The sequence below is a fragment of the Aotus nancymaae genome, unplaced genomic scaffold (assembly GCF_030222135.1).
Source record: "Aotus nancymaae isolate 86718 unplaced genomic scaffold, 86718_ANA_hifiasm-v0.15.2.pri h1tg000007l, whole genome shotgun sequence".
NCBI lineage: Eukaryota > Metazoa > Chordata > Mammalia > Primates > Aotidae > Aotus > Aotus nancymaae.
In genome coordinates this window covers 65,617,716-65,644,268 of record NW_026988418.1, presented here as the reverse complement: position 1 = coordinate 65,644,268, position 26,553 = coordinate 65,617,716, and the positions used below count along the sequence as shown (strand labels likewise).

Below are 26,553 nucleotides of genomic sequence, written 5' to 3'. Positions count from 1 at the left end.
GGTGGGTCAGTGGCCTCTTTGTGGTTGACCTGGGGCCTTGGGCAGCCAACCTGTCCTAGTGGGGGCCTTGGTAACTCATTGTTCTTATGGTTCTCTGGGTAGGTCTGGTAAACAATTCCAGAATTCCCTTTTTTCTTCTTAGAGGCAGAAGGAGTCCCTGGATAGGCAAGTCTCATTCCTGAGTCCCTGGCTCCTACTCTGCCTCCTTCAGGGAGCAGTGCCATTGTGGCTTGGGGGATGTTAGATCCTCCTGCCCCCTCCCTGCCAATCTCCATCAGCCTTCACAGCCCCACTCCAATAAACATACAACCTAAGCAAATAATAATAATGTGTTTTTTGCGGGGCAAGGGCAGCATTAAGACAAGGTCTCCAGCTGCCCTTCAAACCTGAGTGCTGCTCCTAAGCCTGTCCCCCATACACATTAGGCAGCTTCTAAAGGAGCCAAACCTTGGACCATCACCTGGGGCCTCAGTGCCTCCCTGGCTTAAGCCTTGGGGCCCTGGGTCTGCACCAACCTGCCTGCATCATCACCTTGGTTCTGATGTCATACAGAACCATGCATCTCTCCTATCTTCTCTTTGAACCGCTAAGAAACCAAGGCCAAATGTAACTTGCCCAAGGTCACACAGCTGGTAAGTGCCATAGCCAGGCCTTAAACCTGGATTTTCTGACTCCATGTACTTTTTTTTTTTTGCTTCATCAGGCTGATCAGGAGGGTCTCCCTGCCTATCATTACCTGGCCCCATGAAACTTTTGCGTTGCAGTCCGGCAGCCTGAGAGAAGTGAAAGGAGTTAAGCTCACTGTTGGGCACCTTGCCTGGGACATTGGTGCCCATCTTTTTGCTCCAGAAGTGAGTCCAAGGGGCTGGGTGGGAAGCAGGAGGCCATTAGGACCCAGAGGCTCTCAGAGCACTCTGCTTTGCCGGCTGCCTCTCACCGCTCACTGCAGTGCTTCAGGCTTCAGCAGCCTTGGAGAAGCATCAGCTGAGAGGAGCTATCACATGGGAGCCGGGACTGCTCAGCAAAGGTAGGAGTTGCCGACTAGGCCAGGAATGGGGGCCAGACCCAAGGCCTGGTGGTGAGTGCTGAGGTATCCCCACAGAAGGGTGGCTTTCCAAGGACCAGCCCTGCCTACCTTCTGGTGAGCAGTTTGATCAGGAGATGGGCTCTCAGGTATCCCAAAGACAGTATTGGGGTGTGGGCATCTCTGAAGCCCAGAGCTGGGGGGCTGATCATTTCCTTCCGGCAGGAGTACCCATATCCTGCAGACAAACAGCGTTCTCCGTCTGTTTTGCTCCATGTCATAGAGATGGGTCTCCCACATTCTAGGAATGGGTCCTTCAGCATCCAGGCTGATGGGCAACTGTGTCCTGGGCGTGGGCAACTCTGCTGAGGAGAGGTGTTGTGGCTTCCTGGAAATCTCCCCTAGCTTAGGAGGGGCATGTTCTTGTCTGAAGGAAGGGCAGGCTCAGGTCTTTGGGATGAAGCTCTGTATCTGGCAAACAGGGGCCTGTGAATCCCGACATCTCTGTGGCCTTCGGCTGGGCACTTATGTACATCTTGCATCCTGTAACTTGACCATGCCCCTGCTAGAGGCCCAGACCTCAGGCCCTAGTGGCAAAGCCTTCAAGGGACTAAAGGTCCTGGAGGTAAGAGGGGTGCTGTTGGAAGGAAGTAGTGGAGGAAGGAAAGCATCTATTGGGGTAGTAGGCATAACGATACGACCTGGGAGAGGAACGAGGCTCCCTGGGTTTCACCTATGAAACGGTTACACCACAGCCCTCCCCTCCATAACCCCAGTTCATCAATGAGGGAATGCCAACTAGCCAGATACACTGATCTGTCTGTTAAGAGGTAAATTGGAATCCTGGCACCTAGGAGTCATTGTGGAGATACTGGCAAGCTTGAGAGGGCTATGAAAAAGAGCAATGCCCAGTGCCTTCTTGCTCGGGGCTCCATCATGGCTACATGGCATCCCTCCAGCTCCACGTGGAAACCGTCTGCTTTCCCCAGTCAGGGATTCTTGATGACCATCCAGACATGGTGGGCCTCTCCTCCTTCAGCCACCAGGGAAGGACTCTGACCCACATCATCTGGGTCTCACTCATTGGCAGAAGGGATAGGTAAATTGCAGCATAGAGAGTAAGGGGGAAGGATGCTTCTCCTAGCATTTCTTTCAGGCATTTTTCCTGGCAGACTCTTATGAGAAGCTGATGTCTCACTTTTGTGCCCACTCTTCATCTTCTCTGCAGACCCTAAGTCTCTGGGGCATCCTAACTGTGAAATGAGCCTTCTGTATCCCCAGAGAGAGGCATGTCTCTAGGCAGTTGCCCAAAGTTAGGGCTTCCTCAAGTCCGGGAGCCCCAGCTACCCTTTCCACAAGAGAGTCTTTTGGCTGGCACACAGCTGGCTGACTGAGTGTTCTTGGAGTTTGTCCTAGGGGGCAGGGATTCAACTATCAATTCGAGTTTGATTCAATTCACAAAATTGTATCGAGCACCTATTGCAGGCATAGCATGTTAGAAGTTGGATTGGCGTAAGGTTCATGGAAACACCAAAAACCAAGTGAGACGGTAAGGCTCTAACGTGGAGGAGAGTGGGGCCCATCTTGCCATGTGGTCCTCTTTATTGCAGCCATAGAAATGATGAGTTTTTTAATTGAGCAAGTTCAGTGCCCCCTCCCCACTTCTTGTTCTGTTACTGTAGTAACAGTCCAGAGCCAAGGGGGTTCTGGGTCAGGGATCTTCCAAGGGTCAGCTCCAGGGACCAGAGATTTGGGGATCTGGGGAGCAGAAGGTTGGGAGCAGCTCCTTTCCCACAGGAGGGGCACAGTGGCCTTGAGGAATGCATGAGTGGGTGGAGAAGGGCAGCTTGAAACCAACCTCTGCCCTCCATAACCCAGGAACTCATAGAGTAATAAAATGTTATCATGTATAGGAACCTCAGAGGTTGTCCAGTCCAACCCTCCCATTTCACAGATGAGAAAACTGTGTCCTAGGTAACTTGTGACTTGCCTACAGAAAGGCCATCAGATTTGGCATGTCTGCACTTTGCTTCTAATTTGCAGAACTCAGCACACTATCCTGAGGGAATCTGGACTGCAAGAATAGTATATGTAAATGAAAAAAAAATAGTTAATTACATCGGGCAACCTATTTCAATTATACGCAAACTCAACATGGATAATGAGACACAGAAAATAGATTTGGTCTGCCATTTGATAAGGAGAAATGAGGAACTGAAACCACAGACTTCCTCCTCTCCAGCCTCTTCCAGTTTCTTTTCTGCTCTATGCTCACCCACTTCCACCATCACAGTCCACTACCCACCCTCACTCCTAGCCACCCTCCTACCCAGGCGCCTCCTCCCTGCTCTTTGTTCTGTGACTGTGGTAACAGTCCAGAATCAAGACGGCTTTGAGTCTGGGATCCTCTGAGGGTCAGCTCCAGTGACCAGAGGCTTGAGGATCTGGGGAGTGGGAGGTTGGGAGCAACTCCTTCCCCATGGGAGGGGCACAGTGGCCTTGAAGATTTCATGAGTGGGTGGAGGAGGGCAGCTTTCAAGCGACTTCTGGTTTTGGGAACAGTGCAGGCTGGATGAGCTGGCTTCTCAATTTCCTTCCAGGAGGGACATGTTGTTTTCACTGCTCCTTCTCAACATTCCCAAAGTGGCAGCTCTTTGTCCTGGGAGAAGTGATGTCAGAAGAGCCTAAAGCACAGCTCCCCTTTTCAGGTACCAGTAGTGCAGGAAGAGACGTTTTTAGAGACAGCTGAAACTCAGCAACTATACTGGATGCTCTTCCAGTCCAGCTGGCACAGAGGGCACCTTCACATATGGCATGGCACAGTGGGCAAGAGTACTGGCCGCGGGGCCAGACTGCCTGGGTAGGTGCCCAGCCCTTGCTGCTTACTAGCTGTGTGACCTTGGGTAAGTTACTTAACCTCTCTAGGCCTCAGTTTCATCCCTTGCAAAATAGAGATAAAAGTCATGTCTACCTCACAGGGTGGTGTGAGGAATACAATGAGTTAATATAGACAGAGTGCTGAGAACAGGGCCTGGCATGTGGAAAACACCGTATCAACACTACTGCTTGTCATTAGTATTATTAACAGGTCACGCAGGGTCCAGAAACACAGTTGTGAAGCAGGTGTTCTTCCTTTCATTTTACAGATGGCTTTATGAGGAAACTGAAGTTCAGAAGATTCACAGAGTTAGTAATGCCCAGAACTGGGACTAGAAACTAAATTTTGTGCTCCTTCTACTCCCCAGCAGCTCCTGCCATTCTGAGGAGACAAGAAATCAGGAAATTTACATAAGCAACACTAAAACTGAGGCACTATCCCAGAGATCAGCAGGACCCTGGGAAAGAGAGACAGAGGATTTAGAATCCCTGGCTACCAGTTCTGGAAAGGGTAGAAGGGTATGGAGAACGAGAATGGCAGAAAGGAAATGCAAAAGGAAGAGGTGAAGGCCATTCCGAAGGCGGAGTGTTGAGTGGGTCAGACTCCCGCACCTCTCACATCTCCTGCTTCATAGCAGTCACCAAGGCAGACCCTGGAGCTACCTCCGGCCAGAAAGGGATATGAGCTTCTGACATTTCAGCTGCCTGGCCTGGTGCTCTGTACACAGACAAGCCTGCCCAAGAGGCTCGGTAGGAGGTGCCCCCTACGAACTCAGGAAGCCTGAGCCTGGGCTCGCCATCCCAGGATCGCTGGACTAGGATGGGGGATGGGCCTGTGACAGGAGGTACCCTGGGTGTCCTCTTTCGGCCCCATGGAGTCCTCATCCATTCCCCAGTCATCAGGGAACTCTTCCACTTTGGGGAGGGTCCCTCAAACCCCAGGTCCCTCTACTGCCAGTGGGGTCCCGGAGGTGGGGCTGCGGGACGTAGCTTCGGAATCTGTGGCCCTCTTCTTCATGCTCCTGCTGGACTTGACTGCTGTGGCTGGCAATGCCGCTGTGATGGCTGTGATCGCCAAGACGCCTGCCCTCCGAAAATTTGTCTTCGTCTTCCACCTCTGCCTGGTGGACCTGCTGGCTGCCCTGACCCTCATGCCCCTGGCCATGCTCTCCAGCTCTGCCCTCTTTGACCACGCCCTCTTTGGGGAGGTGGCCTGCCGCCTCTACTTGTTCCTGAGCGTGTGCTTTGTCAGCCTGGCCATCCTCTCGGTGTCGGCCATCAATGTGGAGCGCTACTATTACGTGGTCCACCCCATGCGCTACGAGGTGCGCATGACGCTGGGGCTGGTGGCCTCTGTGCTGGTGGGTGTGTGGGTGAAGGCCTTGGCCATGGCTTCTGTGCCAGTGTTGGGAAGGGTCTCCTGGGAGGAAGGAGCTCCCAGTGTCCCCCCAGGCTGTTCACTCCAATGGAGCCACAGTGCCTACTGCCAGCTTTTTGTGGTGGTCTTTGCTGTCCTTTACTTCCTGTTGCCCCTGCTCCTCATCCTTGTGGTCTACTGCAGCATGTTCCGAGTGGCCCGCGTGGCTGCCATGCAGCACGGACCACTGCCCACGTGGATGGAGACACCCCGGCAACGCTCCGAATCTCTCAGCAGCCGCTCCACGATGGTCACCAGCTCGGGGGCCCCCCAGACCACCCCACACCGGACGTTTGGGGGAGGGAAAGCAGCAGTGGTTCTCCTGGCTGTCGGGGGACAGTTCCTGCTCTGTTGGTTGCCCTACTTCTCTTTCCACCTCTATGTTGCCCTGAGCGCTCAGCCCATTTCACCTGGGCAGGTGGAGAGCGTGGTGACCTGGATCGGCTACTTTTGCTTCACTTCCAACCCTTTCTTCTATGGATGTCTCAACCGACAGATCCGGGGGGAGCTCAGCAAGCAGTTTGTCTGCTTCTTCAAGCCAGCTCCAGAGGAGGAGCTGAGGCTGCCTAGCCGGGAGGGCTCCATTGAGGAGAACTTTCTGCAGTTCCTTCAGGGCACTGGCTGTCCCTCTGAGTCCTGGGTTTCCCGACCCCTACCCAGCCCCAAGCAGGAACCACCTGCTGTTGACTTTCGAATCCCAGGCCAGATAGCTGAGGAGACCTCTGAGTTCCTGGAGCAGCAACTCACCAGCGACATCATCATGTCAGACAGCTACCTCCGTCCTGCCCCCTCACCCCGGCTGGAGTCATGATGGGCCGCTGGACACTCGGAGGGATATGGGGCTGGGACCAGTTATGATCGCAAGGACCACCTTGTGGGATCAGCTTTTCCCAGCTGGCTAGGGCTGAGGCTGGGGTCTCTGCACACGGCTTCTGCTTAGTGTTTCCTGGGTCAGGAACAGAGCCAACAGGATGAACGTGTGCAAAAGTCTTGGACTTGGCTGTGATCTTGGACTGCTGGGGGAGGGAACCTGGGTATGGTGAGACGGTGACGAGAGAAAAGGGTCACAAAGGTGAGGTGAAGCCTCTCAACCAGTGAACTTTCCATGCCTCCAGAAGCAGGGAATTCTCTAAGAGTAGGAGTTGGAGGATACAGGGCAGCAGGCCAGGTTTGGAGTTATTCTAGGGGCCATTTAGGATATTTTATTTTTCAGTGTAATTGTCCAGGGCAGTAACTGCACCCAAGCAAGGTAAGAAAATGACCCATGTTTTCTCATTTCCTTGCTAGGTTTAAAAAGAACTAAATTACAGCCAAGCGTTTCCATTTGAGTTAACAGATCTTTTTTTTTGGTTTTATACCTGAGATTTCCTTAAAGTGAGAGGACCAGTAGGGTATATTCCTTTACTGAATTTGGCCAGAAACAAGACAAAATAGCAATTAGGATACATGGAGTAGAAGACAGTAAAGCTGACTGCAGCTCTCGCTCTCTCACTTTTCAGAAAACCCTTTCTGTTCTATTTTTCTGTCTCTCTTCTGCACACAGGAGATCAAGGGTGGAGCCCGATCTCAGCAGAGACAAGAATAAGGCAGGATGGCTTTTCCTCCCTTTTAGGAGGAAGAACTAGAATGACTGGGGGTCAGATGGGTGAGGGTGGGGGTTGGTATCTGAATTGGTAAAGTGGCTAGATACAGAGAGGCCAGGTAATCAGCCTAATCAATAATACCTCGAATCTTTTCTTTCCAGGACTGGCCTCCCTGATCTCTCTCCTCATGGCAGTGACCCACCTCCAGCCCCCTGGACAATCGGGTACAAGAGACTAAGGTTGGGCATGGGAAAGGTGGGGTTTCCATAATCCATTAAATGCCTCCCTACTCCCATTCATCGCTCTCAAAGTTAGCTTCAGTGACAAAGACTTAAATCTCTCTCCTATCTGCAGTGCTGGGTTGGAGAGAGGGCACAGGAGTTGGTCTTGGCTGTTCACTGATTGAGACTGTAGGAACTGTGTTGGTTGGTATTGGTGGTGGTATTTTCAACAAAGAGGGAATAATTGCAAACTGGACAGGACACCCATCTGGGACCACCTGTCCATCCTACTTCCCTCAATTGAATCAGGTAACACTAAAGGGTCAAGGCAGGGCCAGAGGGTGGTGTGGTCTGTATTTGATCAAATTCCTGGCTTACTGAGGATCAAACAGGGAAATGGGCTGGTAGGAGTGGGATAGTCTCCCCTTTAAACAGCTAATAAATAATTTTTATGATAAAAGGTTATACTGATATCAACATTGACTCCTTTAGTTCAATTCAGTGCATAATAGTTGAACACCCACTAGTCCCTGGGACCCACACAGAGTGTGTGGTCACTGCTTTTAAGGAGTTCATAGTCTAATTTGATCAGATACCTTGTATTTTTACAAAGCACTTAGATCTGATAAAGCACTACAGAATGTGCTTGAGAAATATATGGCTCCGACTTCTGAGAGTTCAGTCCATGGCAGCAAGATGCATACCTGGAAGCTTCCTGCAGACTATAGAAAGCATGGGGAGTATAAATGAAACTCTCTAATGAAGCAAAAAAGTTAAATGAAACTGGGCAAACAACTTTCTCCCTTGTGTTCTAGGAAAATTTCTAGGATTTCTAGGTCTGTCTTCCTATCACTAGGCTATTATACCAGTCTAGTGCCTATTACATTGAGGAAATCCCCTAAAAACATAGTTTATAGAGGGAGGAGAATCCTTTGTGATTGAATAACATGTTCACCTTTCCTCTCTATTAAAATAAATGCATACTGAGGAATCAATCATTCCTAGACAGGGAAAAAACTTCTTGCAAATACTACTGATCAGCTAGTAGATCCAAAGCATTGCCAGCAGGTGGCAGTGTTAGTCCAATGGAAGGACGAAAGGCGATTGTATGTGGTAAAAGGGGGAAGGGGAGGGCATTAAACATTGCCTGGCAGCCATTTTGTTAATTTATTTTGCCTTTGACTTTGCCCTCCAACCCTTCCTTCACATACATCAAAGAAGAAAGTTTTAAGAGCAAGGGTATCTTTAATTCAGGCTGAAATTTCCTGACACTGTGATCTCACTGGTGTTTATTACAGAGTTTGACATACATGGGTTCATTTGCCATTTATTTTTCCCTGTAGGAGTGGATCATGAAGGAAATAAAAATTTCTCTTTTATTATGCTGAGAACTTTCCCAGCAATTTCTGCTGTGTTCACCTTCCAGGAGTTTTCTAGTCACCAGGATGCCTTGGTAAAGTTCAGTACGTAATCTTTGGCTCTGAAAGCTGTTCCTGGACAAAATCTGACCTCTCTAACTCACTGAAGAATCAACAGATTGAGGCAACCATCCGGTCAGTTACTTTTTCCTGCATCCTGCTGGTGTTTGGGTAACTCCCAATCCTAGATGAAAACCATAGGCTTTCTGTTGTCAGGTGTCTCCAGGCAATATCCTACAGGGGCATGATATAAAAGGGCAACTCTGGAGTCAGACAGATCTACTTACTTACTGTGTGAAGTTGGGAAAGCTGCTTAATTTCTCTGAGCCTACTTCCTCACCTGTAAAAACGGGGATCATTATTACCTACCTCACAGGGTTGTTGTGAGGATTAAGAGAGATGGGATGTGGAAGCACCTTAGCCATACCTGGCAAATAGGTACTCAATAAATACTGGTTTTACTTTCCTTTCCTCTTGCCCTTTTTCCCCAAAAGTATTGGTAAGGAAAAAGCAGTCCCTTTCATTCTAACAGTCATTTGGGAATGACTGGGGGACTTTTCAAACCTTGAAGAATTGGCATTGCTAAGAGTTATGGTGGATGAGTCTGTTTAAGATGGCTCTAATCCTCTAATTAAATCCTTCTAATTAATGAATCATCACTATACATAGACCTCTCAGTTGGAACCTTACATTCTAAAGTTCAGATTCTATTAGAGAAAGAAAGTAATTTACAATCACAGGGAAAGGTTTTAGAGACTGAGTTCCCTTCGGTAGAATGTATGGTAAATGTGGACTTATTTGGCTGAGAAGTTAATTTAGGACTATCTTCATGCAGTATCCAGGGTTATTAGTGAAAGAAGCTATCAGCCTGGCTTTCACAGTGGACTTAGGTGTCAGATGATACTAGGGCTGAGAGGCAAATTTTACTAGAACTTCTCCTTTTGTATGTTACCGCAACCGGAAATTTTAGTAGAAGATTCACAGGGATGCACTGGTTTGTTTTGGGATGTGGAATTGAAGTTGACATATCTTGGGTTTTAGTTCTAACACTCTAAGGTAGGAAGATCTGGCTTATACTGAAGAGAAGGGCAGCAGGGAAATTTAATGGAGGAACTACAGGCTTAACCCTTCAAGTTATCGAGTATCTGCTAGCGATTTCAAGCGGTCTTTTGCCAGCATAGGAGTTAAGCAAATCTCAAGACCACAGAAATACGTCCATAATAGCATAAGGACCAGGGGACATTTTGAGAGGAGTTAGTGGGCCAAAGAGGGCAAAAAGATCCTAGGCACAGTTGATGTTACAATCTCAGATGTGAGATGTGAACGGGGCCCAGGCCGGGCAGTTTGTTCCCATTCCACTGATCTGAGATAACTCCAACGGAGGCAGTGTCCCACATTTGGGTAGGGGTCCCGGGTCTCCACAGCCAGAGATCAAAGGGGTTTTCTGGCAGGCGAGAAATTCCCAGCAGAAATTCCCACGCGGGATGTAGGCTTTAATTTAGAAATCTCCGCCCCCAAACTGGCATTATGAGTTGGGACGCCCCGGTTTTTCTCCATTTTACCAAATCAGGTAGCCGAAAGGTAAACGAGGCTTCAAGTTGGGCGCGGGCAGCGAACTTAACAGAATCTCGAAACTCGGCTGATCCGCCGCCCAACCCAGTCGCCCGGTCCCCGTGACTTCCGCTTTCGGTCTCAATTTCTCTCCCAGAGGAGAGGCTTAAACGGTAAAGGCTGCGGGGCGTTGCCGGAAGTGTCGTAAACGCCGGATATCCGGTTCTCCTGGGCGCTAAGGGAGCTGACGGAGAGGGCCGCCGCCCAGCAGTAGACGCTGCCTCAGCCTGCCGAGTGGCAGTTCCCGCGGTGTGTGAGTGAGCCCGGGCCCGTGTCCCCTCTCCCGCCGCCGCCATGGGCTGCACGTTGAGCGCCGAAGACAAGGCGGCAGTGGAGCGAAGCAAGATGATCGACCGCAACTTACGGGAGGACGGGGAAAAAGCGGCCAAAGAAGTGAAGCTGCTGCTACTCGGTGAGGGGCTGGAGGCGGGGACGGAGTGGTAGTCGGGAGAGCCTAGGCGTTTTGGAAGGCCTCAACGGGGTCTGGTCGGGCCGACGGAAAGGACCTTAAAGGGATCTGGAGGGCGTGGCGGGTGTGGGGCGGGGTGTTGGGGTTCATAGCTGAGGCCCCAGAGGGTGTGATGAGGGGGGTGGGGTTTTGGGGTTGCAGGAATTCGGCTGTGGAGGGTGTGACTCCGGGCTGGAATTGCATTTAGCTGAGAGCTTGGGAGTATGGGGCGGTAGGATATTGAGGCAGTAGGAATATGGGAAAAGTTCATAAAGGAAGAGTTGATATTAGGGAAGGTTTTACATTGGGTTGCAGCGTGTTGGTAACGAGGACGGGATAGAGTATATTTTGGGCTTGTGTAATGGTTTGTTTGGAGCGTCGTCGTTCTTTGGCAGGATAAAGCTAGGAAGCTTGAATGGATGGTATAGAGGCTGGAACAGAATGGTCACATAAGGACGTTGACATTTGTTAGAGAGTCTCTTGAACTGTTAGAGGAACCCTGTATTATCCAGGAACATGAAGGTAGGTAGGAGAGTTAAATAGCAAGTTGTCAGGTATAAGGAAAAGAGCTTGGGTGCAGAGGCCATCTCTACTTTTCCACTGTTTTCTGTCATTTTTATTTTAAAGGTTTTATAACTCCTTTCTCAGTTTTCATAAAAGGATGGGAAATGATGTGAGCTGAAGAAATTTAAAGAATGATTTATTTGAGGTTTGTAGCAGAAGATCTAGTGGACAGGGAATTACACATTGGAGGGTGCTGAACAGTTGCTATAGATGATGTGCAGTTGGAATAGTTACCTTGGACGTATTTACTGTAAAGAGTAGACTTCTGGTGGCTGTGTTATCCTTTTTGGCCTCTTCAAAGCAAAACCAATGGCTTCAGGAATTACTGTTTATGTTACCTGATAGTCGTTTTAAGTGGTTTTTTTTGTACAGTCAGATGTATTTTACTTAGCATGAATTTTTAAATTTTTGAGAGGTTCAGTAAATCATACAAAGAATTTTGGCATTAGCTTACTAATAAATCAAGCCACGTTTCTTAACTATTAGTATTTTCTAGGGTAGTATTTCTGTTAGAGAATAAGTAGGAGTAGTGGTTTCTGTAAGCAATAAAACTTTACTTTTTAAAACAATTGATTTTTGAAGACAAGGAGTCACTTTAGGGGAAGTGCTAAATTTTTGTGGTATAAAGCTCCAGAGGACAGAATGTGCCACTGTAACCGAAGACTTATTTTGTACTCCAGGACATTCTAAGTGCCCCTGCTAGTCTCTTCGTGTTAACGTATTTGGTTAGTTGTAGATTGCAGAAGCTCTGGTAATAGCTTTTTTGGATATACTATAAAGGGAAAGTTATGTATTGGAGCTTAAGCTTCTGGTTTGTATACTTGAACTTTCAGAAGATGCAAGTTCAGACTGTAGTTCTAGACTGCCACTGTCTGTATAGCAGGTGAATAAGCATGGTCCCTGATGCATAATATGTACTCCTTAACTATTTACTGTTAACCAGCCTGAGCCAGCTAATATTGAACACTGGTTCTTGGTGCCTTTGCGAAATTTGATATAAACTGTGACATTCAGGGTGTTAACAATTTCTTTATTGATTGATTATGAAATTAAAGATGTATTCTCATCTTCTACGAGTGATTTGATTTACACTGAACAATAGAGATACCCTCAGGACATCAGCCTATTGTAATGTAGTTGGAAACTTTGAGACTTTCTTCCAAAAAGCAGGATTAGGCAGACAGAATTTGGACAGGTATAACTTGTCCAAATGGCTAGAAGAATTTTTATTCAGGATTTTATACGTAGTGCATTTAGTTAAAAACAAAATTAAACACTTGATGACTTAGGAAACTTGAAAAGCAGTAAGTAAAAATCAAAGTACTGAACATATTTACTTTTAATTTTTACCAACTTCATTCTTTTTTAAGAAAGATTTTAAAAAATATTCTTGAGCAAGTTTAATCCACAAATTCAGAAAGGTTACAGAAACAGATGTTCTTGCTTGAGCCATATCATAACACACATAGGAAATTAAAATCTTCTATTTCTATAAGCAAAATATACTCAAAACAGTATACAATTTTTTTTTCCTGGATAATATCTCCTTTGCTGTAAATGCAAGCCATTTTTACTTCATCACTATGGAACTTAGTTTAAGTTGAGATCTATCTACTTATCATTGTGTCTCCTGGCACATGATATGGGGGTGTAGTTTAACATGGTGATTAATGCATGGGTCCTGAAGTCAGAGTGCTTCAAATCCTAATTCCCATTTACTAGTTATAACCTTGGGAAAGTTAATTTCTCTTGACCTCAGTGTTCTTATCTTTAAAATGGAGAAAATAGAGCTACTTCTAGGATTGCTGTGAGGATTAAATATGCCAAAAATGTAAAGCAGAACACAGCTTGGCACATAGTATAGTACTAGCCATGAAGATTAGCTATTATTGGGTCAAAATGAATGTTACAGATTATAGGTATTATGGAAATTATACCAAATTAAGAAGCTAGTATGGGCCAGATTATTAACAGAAACTTCAGTATCGTAATTCTTCCTTTGATAACCTTTAGTTTGAATTTCCTTTAGATGTTCTTGGAAAGGGCTGGGCTTGGTGGCTCATGCCTGTAATCCCAGCACTTTTTGAGGCTGAGGCTAGTGGGTCACCTGAGATCAGGAGTTCAAGACCAGCCTGGCCAACATGGAGAAACTGCATCTCTACTAAAAAATACAAAAATTAGCTGGGTGTAGTGGTGTGCACTTGTGGTCCCAAGCTACTCAGGAGGCTGAGGCAGGAGAATCACTTGAACCTGGGAGGTAGAGGTTGCAATGAGCAGAGATGGCGCCACTGCACTCCAGCCTGGGTGACAAAGTGAGATTCTGTCTCAAAAAAAAAAAAATGTTCTTAGAAAGATCTTGATATGTCAAATTAGTGTTTAATTATTATATTACTTTGAAAAAATATGCAGAGCTTCACAACCAATGTTCAGTGCTTAGGATGGCTTATAGGTGTGCTGTTTACAAGTTTTTTTTATAGCATTGAAATTTTAAGTCATTTTTATAAATTCAGACTTTTACAACAGTTGAAATTACATTTGAACATCTTTGGTATGATTTCCTCTTTAAGATTCCCAATTTGGTAACTTGGTTATTTATTATTTTTAAAAAGAGAGATGGGAGTCTCATTATGTTGCCCAGGCTGGTCTCAAATGCTTGGCTTCATGTGATCCTCCCACCTCAGCCTCCCGAAGTGCTGGGATTACCAGTTCGAGCCACTGTGCATATCCTACCATCAATTTGGTAATTTGAAAAAATTTTATTTGGTATAAATACTAAATTTATACCAATTTAGTATTTAATATCATCTGTAATACTTTGTATTTTTTTCATGCCACAATTTCATGATATAAATAAATTTTTTGTGTGTGCTGGTTTTTTTTTTTTGACTCCTGGGGCAAGCAGGAACATTTTTTTTTTTTTCACCAAGCTCTTTCAGCTCACCCCAATGAGCCTTACAAATATCTTTTTTTTTGAGATGGAGTCTTGCTCTGTCACCAGACTGGAGTGCAGTGGTGCCATCTGGGCTCACTGCAACCTCCATCTCCTGGGTTTAAGTGATTCTCCTGCCTCAGCCTCCTGAGTAGCTGGGACTACAGGCAAGTACCACCATATCCAGCTAATTTTTGTATTTTTAGTAGAGACGGGGTTTTACCAGGTTGGCCAGGATGGTCTCGAACTCCTGACCTCGTGATCCACCCTCCTTGACCTCCCAAAGTGCTGGGATTACAGGCGTGAGCCACTGCTCCCGGCACACATATCATTTTTAATGTGTGATTAAAAATGATATTTTGTCATTTGACATCATGTGACAAAGGTTGGGAAGCACTGGTATAATAGATAAGAGCACTGCTTTTGGATTCACACAAATTTAAGTTCCACCTCCATTTATTAGCTCTGAGACCCAGAACAAGTAACTTAACCATATGAATCATTTTTACATATGTAAAGCAAGGATGATGATATTTCATAATATGAAATGAGATAATGTATGTGAAATGCTTCACATTAGTGCCTAGCAAAAAAATTCAGTTCTATCAGTGATGATGATTGTGAGACTTACCATTTTAGCTACTTTTTTCAGAGGTTTTTCAGACAGCTATTTGATTATTTTTTATATTAATATATTCTTTTCAAAGATCTTCAAATAATTTTAATAAATATCCTTTTGTGGTGAAAGAAATTAAATGTTATTTCATTTTTTTTTTACTCACCACTATATTAATGAGGATTTATTATTTAGTTTTGTAAGTTATTGAATGATGTACTCTCTGAATTTCCATTTCTTGATAGTTTCTTTTAGTAGGTTCTGAGAAAACATAAAAAATGAGATTAATACTTTGTTCTTTGGGATTTGCTGGTGGAAGTATGGCAAAAAGACAGTTGCATGCAGAGAACTGGAATCATCTAATAAACTGTATGTTATACAATTGATTATATTTAAATCTCTGCATATTATTGGCTGAATATGTTTATTACTGAGAATAAGACTGTCCTTTGGTAGATATGCTATTACATTACATCCTCCTATAGGATTATATCCTTTATAATGTTTGCCATTTACTTGGGATAAGGTTCATAGCCAGTTACATTTCATGTGAGGATGCATCTTGCGTCTCAGGAAAAAAAAAACATTGTGTTTTATAAGCACTTATCATTCTTTGTGTCTTTTATTTAAATGCATGAGTCACTTTTCTTCTTTTTAAATGTTTCAGTAATTTTTGGGGAACAGGTTGTTTTTGATTACATGAATAAGTTTACTGGTGATTTCTGAGATTTTGGTGCACCCATCACCTGAGCAGTGTATGCTGTACCCAGTGTATAGTCTTTTATACCTCACTCCCCTCCCACCCTTTCCCCTGAGTCCCCAAAGTCCATTGTATCATTCTTATGCCTTTGCATCCTCATGGCTTGGCTCCCACTTATGAATGAGAATATACAACGTTTGGTTTTCCATTCCTAAGTTACTTCACTTAGAGTAATGGTCTCCGGTTCCATCCAGGTTGCTGCAGATGCCATTATTTCATTCCTTTTTATGGCTAAGTAGTATTCCGTTTGTGTGCGTGTGTGTGTGTGTGTGTGTGTGTGTGTGAGAGAGAGAGAGAGAGAGAGAGAGATTTTCTTTATCCCCTCATGGATTGATGGGCATTTGGGCTGGATCCATATTTTTTCAATTGCGAATTGTGCTGCTTATTAGAAACGTGTGTGCAAGTATCTTTTTTGTATAATAGCTTCTTTCCTCAGGGTAGATACCCAGGAGTGGGGTTGCTGCATCAAATGATAGATATACTTTCATTTCTTTAAGGAATCTCCACACTATTTTCTGTAGTGGTTGTGCTAGTTACATTCCCACTAACAGTGTGAAAGTGTTCCCTTTTTACCACATCCACACCAACATCTATTATATTTTGATTTTTTGATTATGGCCATTCTTGCAGAAGTAAGATGATATCACATTGTGGTTTTGATTTGCACTTCCCTGATAATTAATGATGTTGAGCATTTTTTCATATGTTTGTTGGCCATTTGTATATCTTCTTGTGATAATTGTCTATTCATGTCCTTAGCCCACTTTTTGATGGGATTGTTCGTTTTTTTTCATGCTGATTTGAGTTCCTTGTAGATTCTGGATATTAGTCCTCTGTCAGATGTATAGATTGTGAAGATTTTCTCCCACTCTGTGGGTTGTCTGTACTCTGCTGATTTATTTTGTTGTTCAGAAGTTTTTTAGTTTAGTTAAGTCCCATCTGTTTATCTTTATTTTTATCTTCGCTTTTGCTTTTGGGTTCTTGGTTATGAAGTCTTTGCCTAAGCCAGTGAATAGAAGGGTTTTTCCAATGGTGTCTTCTAGAATTTTTATGGTTTTGGGTCTTACATTTAAGTCAGTAGCCTTATACACCAACAGCCACCAAGCTGAGAATCAAATCAAGAACTCAACCCCTTTTACAATAGCTGCAAAAACAAATAAAAAACCACCTTAGGAATATACTTGACCAAGAAGGTGAAAGACCTCTACAAGAAAGGCTACAAAACACTGCTGAAAAAAATCATAGATGACACAAACAAATGGAAACATATCCCATGCTCATGGATGAGTAGAATCAATATTGTGAAAATGACCATACTGCCAAAAGCAGTCTACAAATTCAATGCAATTCCCAATAAAGTACCACCATCATTCTTCACAGAACTAGAAAAAACAATTCTAAAATTCATGTGGAACCAGAAAAGAGCCCACATTGCCCAAGCAATACTAAGCAAAAAGAACAAATCTGGAGGTATTACATTACCCGACTTCAAACTATGTATACTGTGAGGCCATAGTCACCAAAACAGCATGGTACTGGTATAAAAACAGGCATATAGACCAGTGGAACAGAATAGAGAACCCAGAAATAAAGCCAAATACTTCCAGTCGACTGATCTTTGACAAAGCAAACAAAAATGTAAAGTGGGAAAGGATACCCTATTCAACAAATGGTGCTGGGATAATTGCCAGCCACATGTAGAAGCATTAATCACTTTTGCAGTCTGAAAATATGGTCTTTTTCAGGAATTAAAATAATGTAATCTTCCCTGACTATGCTATTCCTGTAGTTAGACTGATGGCCATTAGACTAGGGTGCTTAATACTAGATTTACAGGGCATGTAAGATTCTAATAAGCGCTGCTACTACATTTCTTTAAAAAATAATTTTTAGCATATTAAACTTACATGCACTATTACAAAAAGCCTTTTAGTTTTTAGGCAGTTGTCTCTGATAAAAGTGATTCCCGGTCTAGAGATCTTTTAGAGATGGTTAGTAAAACATGAAGCACTATGCTATTCCTCCCGCATGGTGCTGAGCTTCTACATCCTCTAGCTTCTTGGGAAGGAAAAGGAAGTTGTTTTGCCTCTGCAGATACTTCCTTTTTTCCAATCTTGTCTCTCTTCCTTTCCTGGTTTGTCCTACAGCATACTCCTGGGGAAAGGAGAGAGAGAAAGAGAGAGAGCGTGTGCAAGGTCTCTCTCTCTCTCTCTCTCTGTGTGTGTGTGTGTTTCATCAGGTTTTTCCACTAACTTCCATCCTTTTTTTTTTTTTTGAGACAGAGTCTTGCCCTGTCACCCAGGCTGGAGTGCAGTCCTGGGCTCAAATGATCCTCCCATCTTGGCCTCTTGAGTAGCTTGGACTACAGGCTAATGTCACCACCCCTCACTAATTTTTTGTAGAGACTGGGTTTTTGCCGTGTTGCTCAGGCTGGCCTTGAACTCCTGGGTTCAAGTGATTCGCCCACCTCAGCCTCTCAAAGTGTTGAGATTATAGGCTTGAGCCACTGTGCTCAGCCTCTAACTTCTGTTCTTAAAAGTCCCTCATCTGTAACCAGGAATAAACAATATAGAGAGACAGATGCAGGAAAATCAACTGTGCAAAAATGGAATGTTCAAAACATGGAAGAAAAAACTGAGACATTGTGAAGAGTCTTGGTTCCTTTTTTAGAGGACAATTTTTTACTTGGAATTTTTGAAAAATCTGTTTTCCCTACTTGAGATGGCTTCTCTTTCTGCTCCTCCCGCAGTGTATTAATGAGGTACATCCTGCTACTTACCTCAAGTCAGTTTATTGAGTACAGAACTTGCCTTTACTGTTCACCCCCAAATCTACCTCTTGTGAACTTTCCTGTTTCAGTACCTGCATTCTCAACATCAGTAGGCTGAAAACTTCACTTTTTTTTAACTCCACTGTTATTCTAATCTCTTACAACCAGTCATTTGTGAAGTCTTATGGCTCAGTCATTACTAGATTCCAGATTTTTTAATTTTATGGACCAGAAAAGTTTTTTAAAAATTGTTTTTGGTAGACCTAGGATTTTAATATTTTTCTTAGTAAATACATTTTAAAAGTCTCACACTACTGTCTATTATGATTACTTTTAGTTCTCTTTCCTCCGTGATACTTTTGAGACAGTTTCACTCTATTGCCCAGACTGGAGTGTAATGGCGCAATCTTGGATCACTGCGACCTCTGCCTCCCAGGTTCAAGCAGTTCTCATGCCTCAGCCTCCCAAGTAACTGAGATTACAGGTGTGCACCACCATGCCCAAGTAATTTTTGTATTTTCAGTAGAGATGGGGTGTCACCATGTTGGCCAGGCTGGTCTTAAACTTCTGGCCTAAAGTGATCACCCACCTCGACCTCCCAAAGTGCTGGGATTACGGGTGTGTGTCACCATGCCTGGCCATTGGTGAAACTTCGGATGTTCTGAAATGGATATGATCTGACACTCTCTTTTTGAAACCTCATAGTACTTTTTATGCCACTTATAGTCTGCCTTATATATTGTTATTTATATACTTAGCTGGTCCTAACTGTATGGGCTTTTAGGTCAGGAGGACTAAGCATTTCTCATCATTGTATCTATTGCAGAACCTAGTATATTGCTGAAGTGTTTTGCCCATAAGGAATAGGAACACCACTCATACAAGTCACAAGTAAAAGAGGTTTATTGAAAGGACCCAGTAGGCAACTTCATAGGTGTTAGACATTCGAGGATAGGTAGGAAATGAAATACAGGTAGGTTGCATGTACATGGATTCTGATACAGATAGGTTGCATGTTCATGGATTCTGATACCCCCTCCCCCCACCCTCTCCTCTATTTCTCCTAGAGCAGAATGGACACTTGCTCTTCTTTGCTGGTATGTCACCTCTTTATATCAACTTTTTCTCTGCACCATTGTGACTTCTTTGCCTGCCTGCCTTCTGCCTCCCCCGAGTCTTCAACTTTGGCTTTTTCTGACAACTTCTGTGGCTCACATGGTCTGACCTGGTAGTTCAAGTGCTTCATGTTCTCTGATGCAGGCTCTCAGGATCCCATTCCAGGTTCCTGGGAAAGACTATTAGATTGGCCCAGCCTTGTCAAGTGCCCACCAGAGTCCAGTCATGTGTGGTTGGGGTATAGCAGAGTTGATGGGGTAGCATGAGTTTTATAAGGTGATCCTGTCAAGGACTGAAGTAGGTCAAATTCTCTATTAAAGGCATGACCAGAGTTAATGTTTAATAAAGAGATGACAGTACTTAACACCTAGTAGACACTCACTAAATATATGTTGAACATAATGGAATGACATGGGAATATGGAGGAACTAAACATAACACTGCTTTACTTTCTCATTAGTTCATGAGAACTTGCCTGTTCATTCTTAATATTATCATTTTGTAAAGTTGGGAGAGAGAATGTAAATTCAAATTTAAAATTAGGCTGGGTGTGGTGGCTCACGTTTATAATCCCAGCACTTTGGGAGGGCGAGGTGGGTGGATCACCTGAGGTCAGGAGTTTGAGACCAGCCTGGCTAACATGGTGACACCCCATTTCTACTAAAAATACAAAAATTAGCCAGGAGTGGTGGCACACACCTGTAATCCCAGTTACTTGGGAAGCTGAGGCATAAGAATCACTTAAACCTGGGAAGCGGATGTTGCATGAGCCAAGATGGCACCAATATACTCCAGCCTGAGCGACTAAGTGAGACTGTCTCAAAAAACAAAAAACATAAAAACCAAATTTAAAATTACATTGAAGTAGTGTACTGGATTTTAAAGTCCCATTATCAACACATTCAACTCAGAATAGTTAATGTGACCTGAATTTAATTACCTTTAATTTTAATTTAGGAATTTTTTTTTAATGCATATAACCAGCTCAGTCTGTGCTTCATTGTCATCACCCCAGCTTTTTCTGTGCTAATTTTTCTTCTTACTACTTTTTTGAGTAGCAGAAAATTGTCCAAAGGTAAGGGAAGAAATAAAACACTATTTTGCTCCTTATAAATAATTTTGCCTCTTAAGTTTTTGTTAGAGAGTACGTATAAACATTTGACAAAGTAGATTGCTCATAGATTTTAGCCGTCCGTGCTCTATCTTTACCTTTAGTTTTATGGTGGTTGCATAGGGCTTGTTGGAGGGAGTGGGGAAGGAGGAAGGGATGCAGGTCTCATAATAAGAAATGTTGGCCGGGCACAGTGGCTCGTGCCTGTAATCCCAGCACTTTGGGAGGCTGAGGCAGGAGGATCACAAGGTCAGGAATTTGAGACCAGCCTGGCCAGCAGGTGAAACTCATCTCTACTAAAAATACAAAAAATTAGCCAGGCATGGTGGCGAGCGCCTGTAATCCTAGCTACTCAGGAGGTTGAGGCAGGAGAATTGCTTGAACCTGGGAGGCGGAGGTTGCAGTGAACCATGATTGTGCCACTGCACTCCAGCCTGGGTGACAGAGCGGGAATATTTTAGCAAGTTATAAAGAGAACTGTCTTTGTGTTATGTCTCTTATTTTTGAGTTTGATTGAAATTAGAACATCATAAAGCTGGTTAGGAAGATAGTTAAAAACTGAAGTTAAAAACCTAAAAAACATAAATTCATGAAGTACCCCAATGTAAATGTTCAAAAGAAAATACAAAGAAAAGAAATCACTCTGGTATTTGACTTCCCCTCCAATTTTAATTGTCTTTTGGTATAATTCTTTTTTAGTGTTTAGCAAGTTAAAGTTATCTTTAAGCCTTTGTCTATCCAGGTGATCCTGTTACCTGCTTAGTAATCAGCTGTATCATTTCTGTAATTCAAGCTGCTTGAACTGAATAACATTGTGTTAGGATCACTGTTTAATTGTTCTAGTTTTGATAGATACAGTGCTTTATGTAAGTGAAATACCCTATTTTTCATGACTTTCTGTTAAGTTTTAACAGAAATTCATATATCTGATGTGAGCTAAGCAAAGAAGAAAGGTATCTAAAAGACCAAATTTGTTTGACTTGTACCTGAATAATGGTCTAGTGATCTTAGAAGCAAGTTTCAGGAAGAGCTAGTCTTCAGATTGAACTTCCTTTGATTTCCAAGTTAGACTTAGATACCTGAAAGTTTAAAGAAGATGGCTAAGCTAAGGATTAGCTGAGATATTATTGTGTTTGTTGATCCATTACTAATTTCTGTTAGGGCCTCTTTTTGTTGCCAAGTCATGTTTTCAGATGGATAAATGTTTTTAATATTAATACAAAACATCTGTTTTTTGAATGATGTTAGTGTTTTACATCTCAAAGAATTCTTGTTGCTTAACTTGGAAGTAGATAATATTTTAAATAATAATTATTATTTTGCTGCTCAGTATAAGATTCTGAATTTTTTCTAGTTGTGGCAGCTGTTGACTGAGGCATGCCTTGCTGTGATCAAAACATACACTCTGTTTGTATATTTAAATTGTACTGGCTGGGCATCATGGCTCGTGCCTGTAATCCCAGGACTTTGGAAAGCTGAGGCTGGAGGACTAGCCTGGGCAGGATGGCAAGACTTTGTCTCTACAAAAAATTTGACAGAGTAATACCCTGTCTCTTTAAAAAAAAAAAAAAAAGTCCTTTTAGAAACAGCAAAAGTCCTCTCTATTCAGTGCTCTCGTGAGCCTCCTGCTTCAGCCTCCTAAGTAGCTGGGACTACAGGCATGCACCACTGTGCTAGGCTAATTTTTTTAATTTTTGGTAGACATAGGGTCTCTCCATGGTGCTCAGGCTGGTCTTTAATTCCTGGGCTCAAGTGATTCTCTCAACTCAGCCTTCCAAAGTGGCAGGATTACAGGTGTGAGCCCCAGCATCTGACCTGATTCACTGCTCTTGAAGAGCTGATGTGAAAGTGGGTTTTGCCCAAGACCTTATAAGTTATTGAAGGGTTGTTTTAAAGTGACATATCTTTAACAGAACATTTTCCCCTGTGTTTCCGGAAGTTAGAACTTGGGAATCATTAACTTCAAAACAGGGCTTTGTTTGATACAATGATAAAACTACTACCATGACTTATGTAGGTAATGTAGTTCGGAGGTCTGTGATAGGATAGTGCAGTCTTAATTTTGGTTCATTCCAGGGTATTGAAAATAATTTGCTTCTTTTCTTCTTCTGCTTCTAAGAAGAAAAGTATATATTTTTCTTTTTTTTATAAGATGGGGGTTTCACCATGATGGCCAGGCTGGTCTTGAACTCCTGACCTCAGGTGATCCACCCACCTCGGCCTCCCAAAGTGCTAGGATTACAGGCATGAGCCACCGTGCCCGGCTGAAAAGTGTATTTCTTACTCTGTTTTTACTGTGATTGTAATTAAAATCCACATTTGTGTTCTCAGCAGAAGTTGAAGTAGTTCCTTCAACTTTTTCTAGACTACTCAAATTTTTAAAAATAAACTTTTAGTTTGGGCGTGGTGGCTCACACCTGTAATCCCAGCATTTTAGGAGGCCGAGATGGGTGGATCACAAGGTCAGGAGATGGAGACCATCCTGGCCAACAGGGTGAAACCCTGTCTTCACTAAAAATACAAAAAAATTAGCTGGGCATGGTGGTGCATGCCTGTAGTCCCAGCTACTCGGGAGGCTGAGGCAGGAGAATTGCTTGAACCCAGGAGGCGGAGATTGCAGTGAGCCAAGATTGCATCACTGCACTACAGCCTGGACAACAGTGGGAGACTCCGTCTCAAAAAAAAAATTAAAAAATAAACTTTTAATTTTGGATATTTTAGATTTACAGAAAAGTTGCAGATAGTGCAGAGTCCATATACTTTACACCTGTTTTTCCTTAATGTTGATACCTTACATAGCTATGGTACATTTGTAAATACTCAGAGGTTACTATTGGTGCCTTAATGTTAATTAAACTTCACATTTTATTTAGATTACAGCAGTTTTCCTGCTAATTTTCTGCTCTAATATCCAATCCAGGATACACCATTGTATTTAGTTAAGGCTACTTTTTATTGAGCTTTTTGGTTTTCAGTGTTGCACTGTTCAGTGGGAGGATCATTTATTAACTTATTTATGGTTATAGATCTGATTGTCTTATATATGAGCAGGTACTTTTCTAGCCTGGAGATATAAATGAGAAATAGAACTCTTAAGCAGTTCAAGTATGGGAGATATGCAAGTAAACAATGGTAATAAAATGTGATTACAGAAGGAATAGCCAATTTTGTAAGGAGGAGGAGGAGGAGGAAGAGAGAAATTGATGTCAGGGAAGTCCTCCCAGAGGAGGTAACATTTGAAATGGGCTTTGAAAATTAAATAGCAACTTTTTTTTTCTTTCTTTAAAAATATTTTACCAAGCAAGCAGCAGGGATGAAAGTTAAATAGGAACTCTTAAGACAGAGGCTGGAGAGAAGCATATCCAGACAAAGGGAATAGTAAACACAAAGACTCAGAATGTGAGTAAGCAAATAGATTTGATTGGAATGAAGAGTTGGTACAGGAGGGTGTAGAAGGTGAGCCTGAAAAGGTCTGCAGAGGATTTTGAGAGTGTTTATCTGAATTTTTTTCGGTAGCTGTATTTTAAGCCATATTATGTATATATGTGTATATATGAATGTATGTGTGTATATATACATACAATGTATGCACACAGGGAGTGGGTTCTGCATCTGGATTTAACCAGTGGCATGCAAAAATATTGGGAAAAATTACAAAGATACAAAAAATACAGTGTAACAACTATATAGCATTTACATTTTATTAGATATAAGTAATCTAGAGAGGATTTTAACTGTACAGCAGAATGTGGGTAGGTTATATGCAAATACTACACCATTTTTTGTAAGGGACTTGAGCATCGGTAGATTTTGGTATCCTGGCGGGGCAGGCAGAGGGGCAGTCCTGGAACCAATCCCCTGTGGATTCCAAGGTGTGTGTATGTGTGTGTGTGTGTAAAATTTAGGGAAACTCATCCAGAGACTGCATTGTTCACCTTCTTATTACCTGCCTTTTTTTGCCATTCCACCACTAATTCATGCTGTAACAAAAGGTTTTGTAACAAAAGTGAAGTAAATACATATATGAAATTCAGACTGTTTTGGATTTTGGCTTAATAGCTTTGGTGAGCATTTATTATAGTAAAGGAAATTGAAATTGTAGGCATCCTTATCTGGCAGCTCAGTCTGTAGTGTTTGCCGGTGAATTTTAAGAGTGTAGTTTGATTTGTATTTGATTAAATATACCTGTAGAAACATGCAGTATGCTGCTATCAATGTTAGAGGACCCTAGTTAGGGAGGGATATGATTTCAACATTTTTGAATCCCAAAATTGTAAAATTTGGGGATATAGGTGTTTTGACAAATGATTTAACATTGCAGTTAACTTTGGAGGACGTCTGGAGTATAATGAATAATTATTTGTATGGGTTAAAATGAAATATTTGGATTATTTGTGCATTGTGGTTGCTTGTGTCATTTCTGTTTCCTTTTACTCTAAATAAAAGATAGTTTTCAGTCATGTCTTACATAAATACTGTATAATTTAATATTAGCATCAAAATGGCTTTTTGCTGCCCTGCTTTCAAAGAAGTAAAGGGAAACATACCAAAGGCCAAAGTTAGAACACTGAGGCTGCGCACAGTGGCTCACGCCTGTAATCCCAGTACCTCGGGATCGCTTGAGCTCAGGAGTTTGAGACTAGATGGGCAACGTGGTGAAACTGTGTCTCTACTAAAAATACAAAATTAGCCAGTGTAGTGATATGTGCCTGTGGTTCCACTTACTCCAGAGGCTGAGGTGGAAGGATCGCTTGAACCTGGGGGCGGGGCAGAGGTTTTTGTGAGCCAATGTCATGCCACCGCCCTTCAGCCTGGGTGACAGAGAAAGACGCTGTCTCAAAAAACAAACAAAACCAGGCAGCCAGAGGATGAGCCCTGTCCTTGCTCACAAATGACTGCTCCCTTAAGCGTTCAAAGGGAAGGAAGGAACTCTACTTAATTCTCCCCCTTTAAGTGATAACATTTTGAGGAGAGCTGCTTAGCTGAGTGAGCTGCCTTTTTTTTTTAAAAAAAAAAACCTCAAACCAATACTTCCTTAGATGATTTATGAATGTAAAATGCCTAATTAAATTTCTGCTTTCTGCTTTATGATGCTTGTAAAATGATAGGATTATGTCCTTGTGTGTAATTGGTGAAGAATGTGAAACTCAGAACAAACCATATAGTGCAATGTAAGTTATGGACGTATCTTGGTTGTTAGGGCCCTTAAAATATATCTCCCCCTCTGTCATTACATGTTTTACCCTCTAGAAATATTTAATGAAACAATAATTGATACTGGGAGGAACACATAGGTTGCTTCAGGTATAAATGATTATGTTTCATTTTTTATGCTGGACAAAATAGGTACACAGATTTTGTTTTGTTATGCTATAAGTATTCCCTTTTATGTATCCAATATTTATTTAATTAAAAACTAAAGTTTTAAAGGCAAAAAAAGGTAATTCTCATGTCCTTAAAACCAATTCCATTAAGTTTTTTTGTGGGGTTTTTTGGTGGCAAGGAAGAGAAAACTCATTCAAACTAGCACCAAAAGTTGGTGGGTGGATAGGTTATTAACAGTATAGAAAGGTTTTTGTGGGAATAACAGGGAGAGCTAGAGAATCAGGCCGCAGGAACTGAGGCAGCCCTGAGACTGGCCAGACTGTTGTCTCTGTTTTTTCTCTGTTTCTGCCTTTTGCTGGCTTCACTATTTCTGCCATTTTGTTTTTTCTTACCTTTGTTTGTTCCACTCTGTCTCTTTCTCTCTCTTTTGTTGTTTCCTTGGTCTCATCCATCCATTCTTCTTTTAGAAAAAAAAAACTAAGGAGACAACCTTTATTGTTAAACAAAGATGCCCTTCCCCCATTCATTCTTTATTTCCTAACTTAATAGATGTCTCTTTTTTTTTGTGAGCTCTCTCCTTTAAGTCTCACTGCACATTTTTCTGTTCTTTTCTCTCCAGACCAGCCTTCCTCTGAATCTTTTCCTTTGTGACCTTCTTGTGCCTGAAGCTCTATAATGGTAGCCTAGGTTTTTTTCACTTGTATCTCCTAGTGTAGATTCCTCAGATAATTCAATTGGTCTTGCTCATCTTTTGGAGCTAGGT

The 26,553-nt window shown here is 42.9% G+C and overlaps 2 protein-coding genes across 3 annotated transcripts in view; both read left to right on the top strand.

Annotated features, from left to right (window-relative positions):
• Positions 1 to 945: 945 nt before the first annotated feature.
• Positions 946 to 9,006, top strand: GPR61 (G protein-coupled receptor 61). 2 transcript variants are annotated; one of them, XM_012468066.2, is made up of 2 exons: positions 946 to 1,027; positions 4,171 to 9,006. In XM_012468066.2, exon 2 carries the CDS (start codon positions 4,774 to 4,776, stop codon positions 6,127 to 6,129), a length of 1,356 nt encoding a protein of 451 aa, XP_012323489.1. In that variant the 5' UTR covers positions 946 to 1,027; positions 4,171 to 4,773; the 3' UTR covers positions 6,130 to 9,006. The 2 variants fall into 2 exon arrangements, 1 of the variants encoding a protein (XP_012323489.1); XR_010341240.1 differs by lacking the exon at positions 946 to 1,027 and having other exon boundaries at positions 4,488 to 6,390; positions 7,063 to 9,006.
• A 1,357-nt stretch (positions 9,007 to 10,363) lies between these two features.
• Positions 10,364 to 26,553, top strand: part of GNAI3 (G protein subunit alpha i3) — a 46,159-nt gene continuing 29,969 nt past the window's right edge. Inside the window, exon 1 of the mRNA XM_021671937.2 lies at positions 10,364 to 10,563. Coding sequence (XP_021527612.1) covers positions 10,446 to 10,563 — 118 coding nt within the window. The 5' untranslated portion in view covers positions 10,364 to 10,445. The remainder of the gene's footprint in view (positions 10,564 to 26,553) is intronic.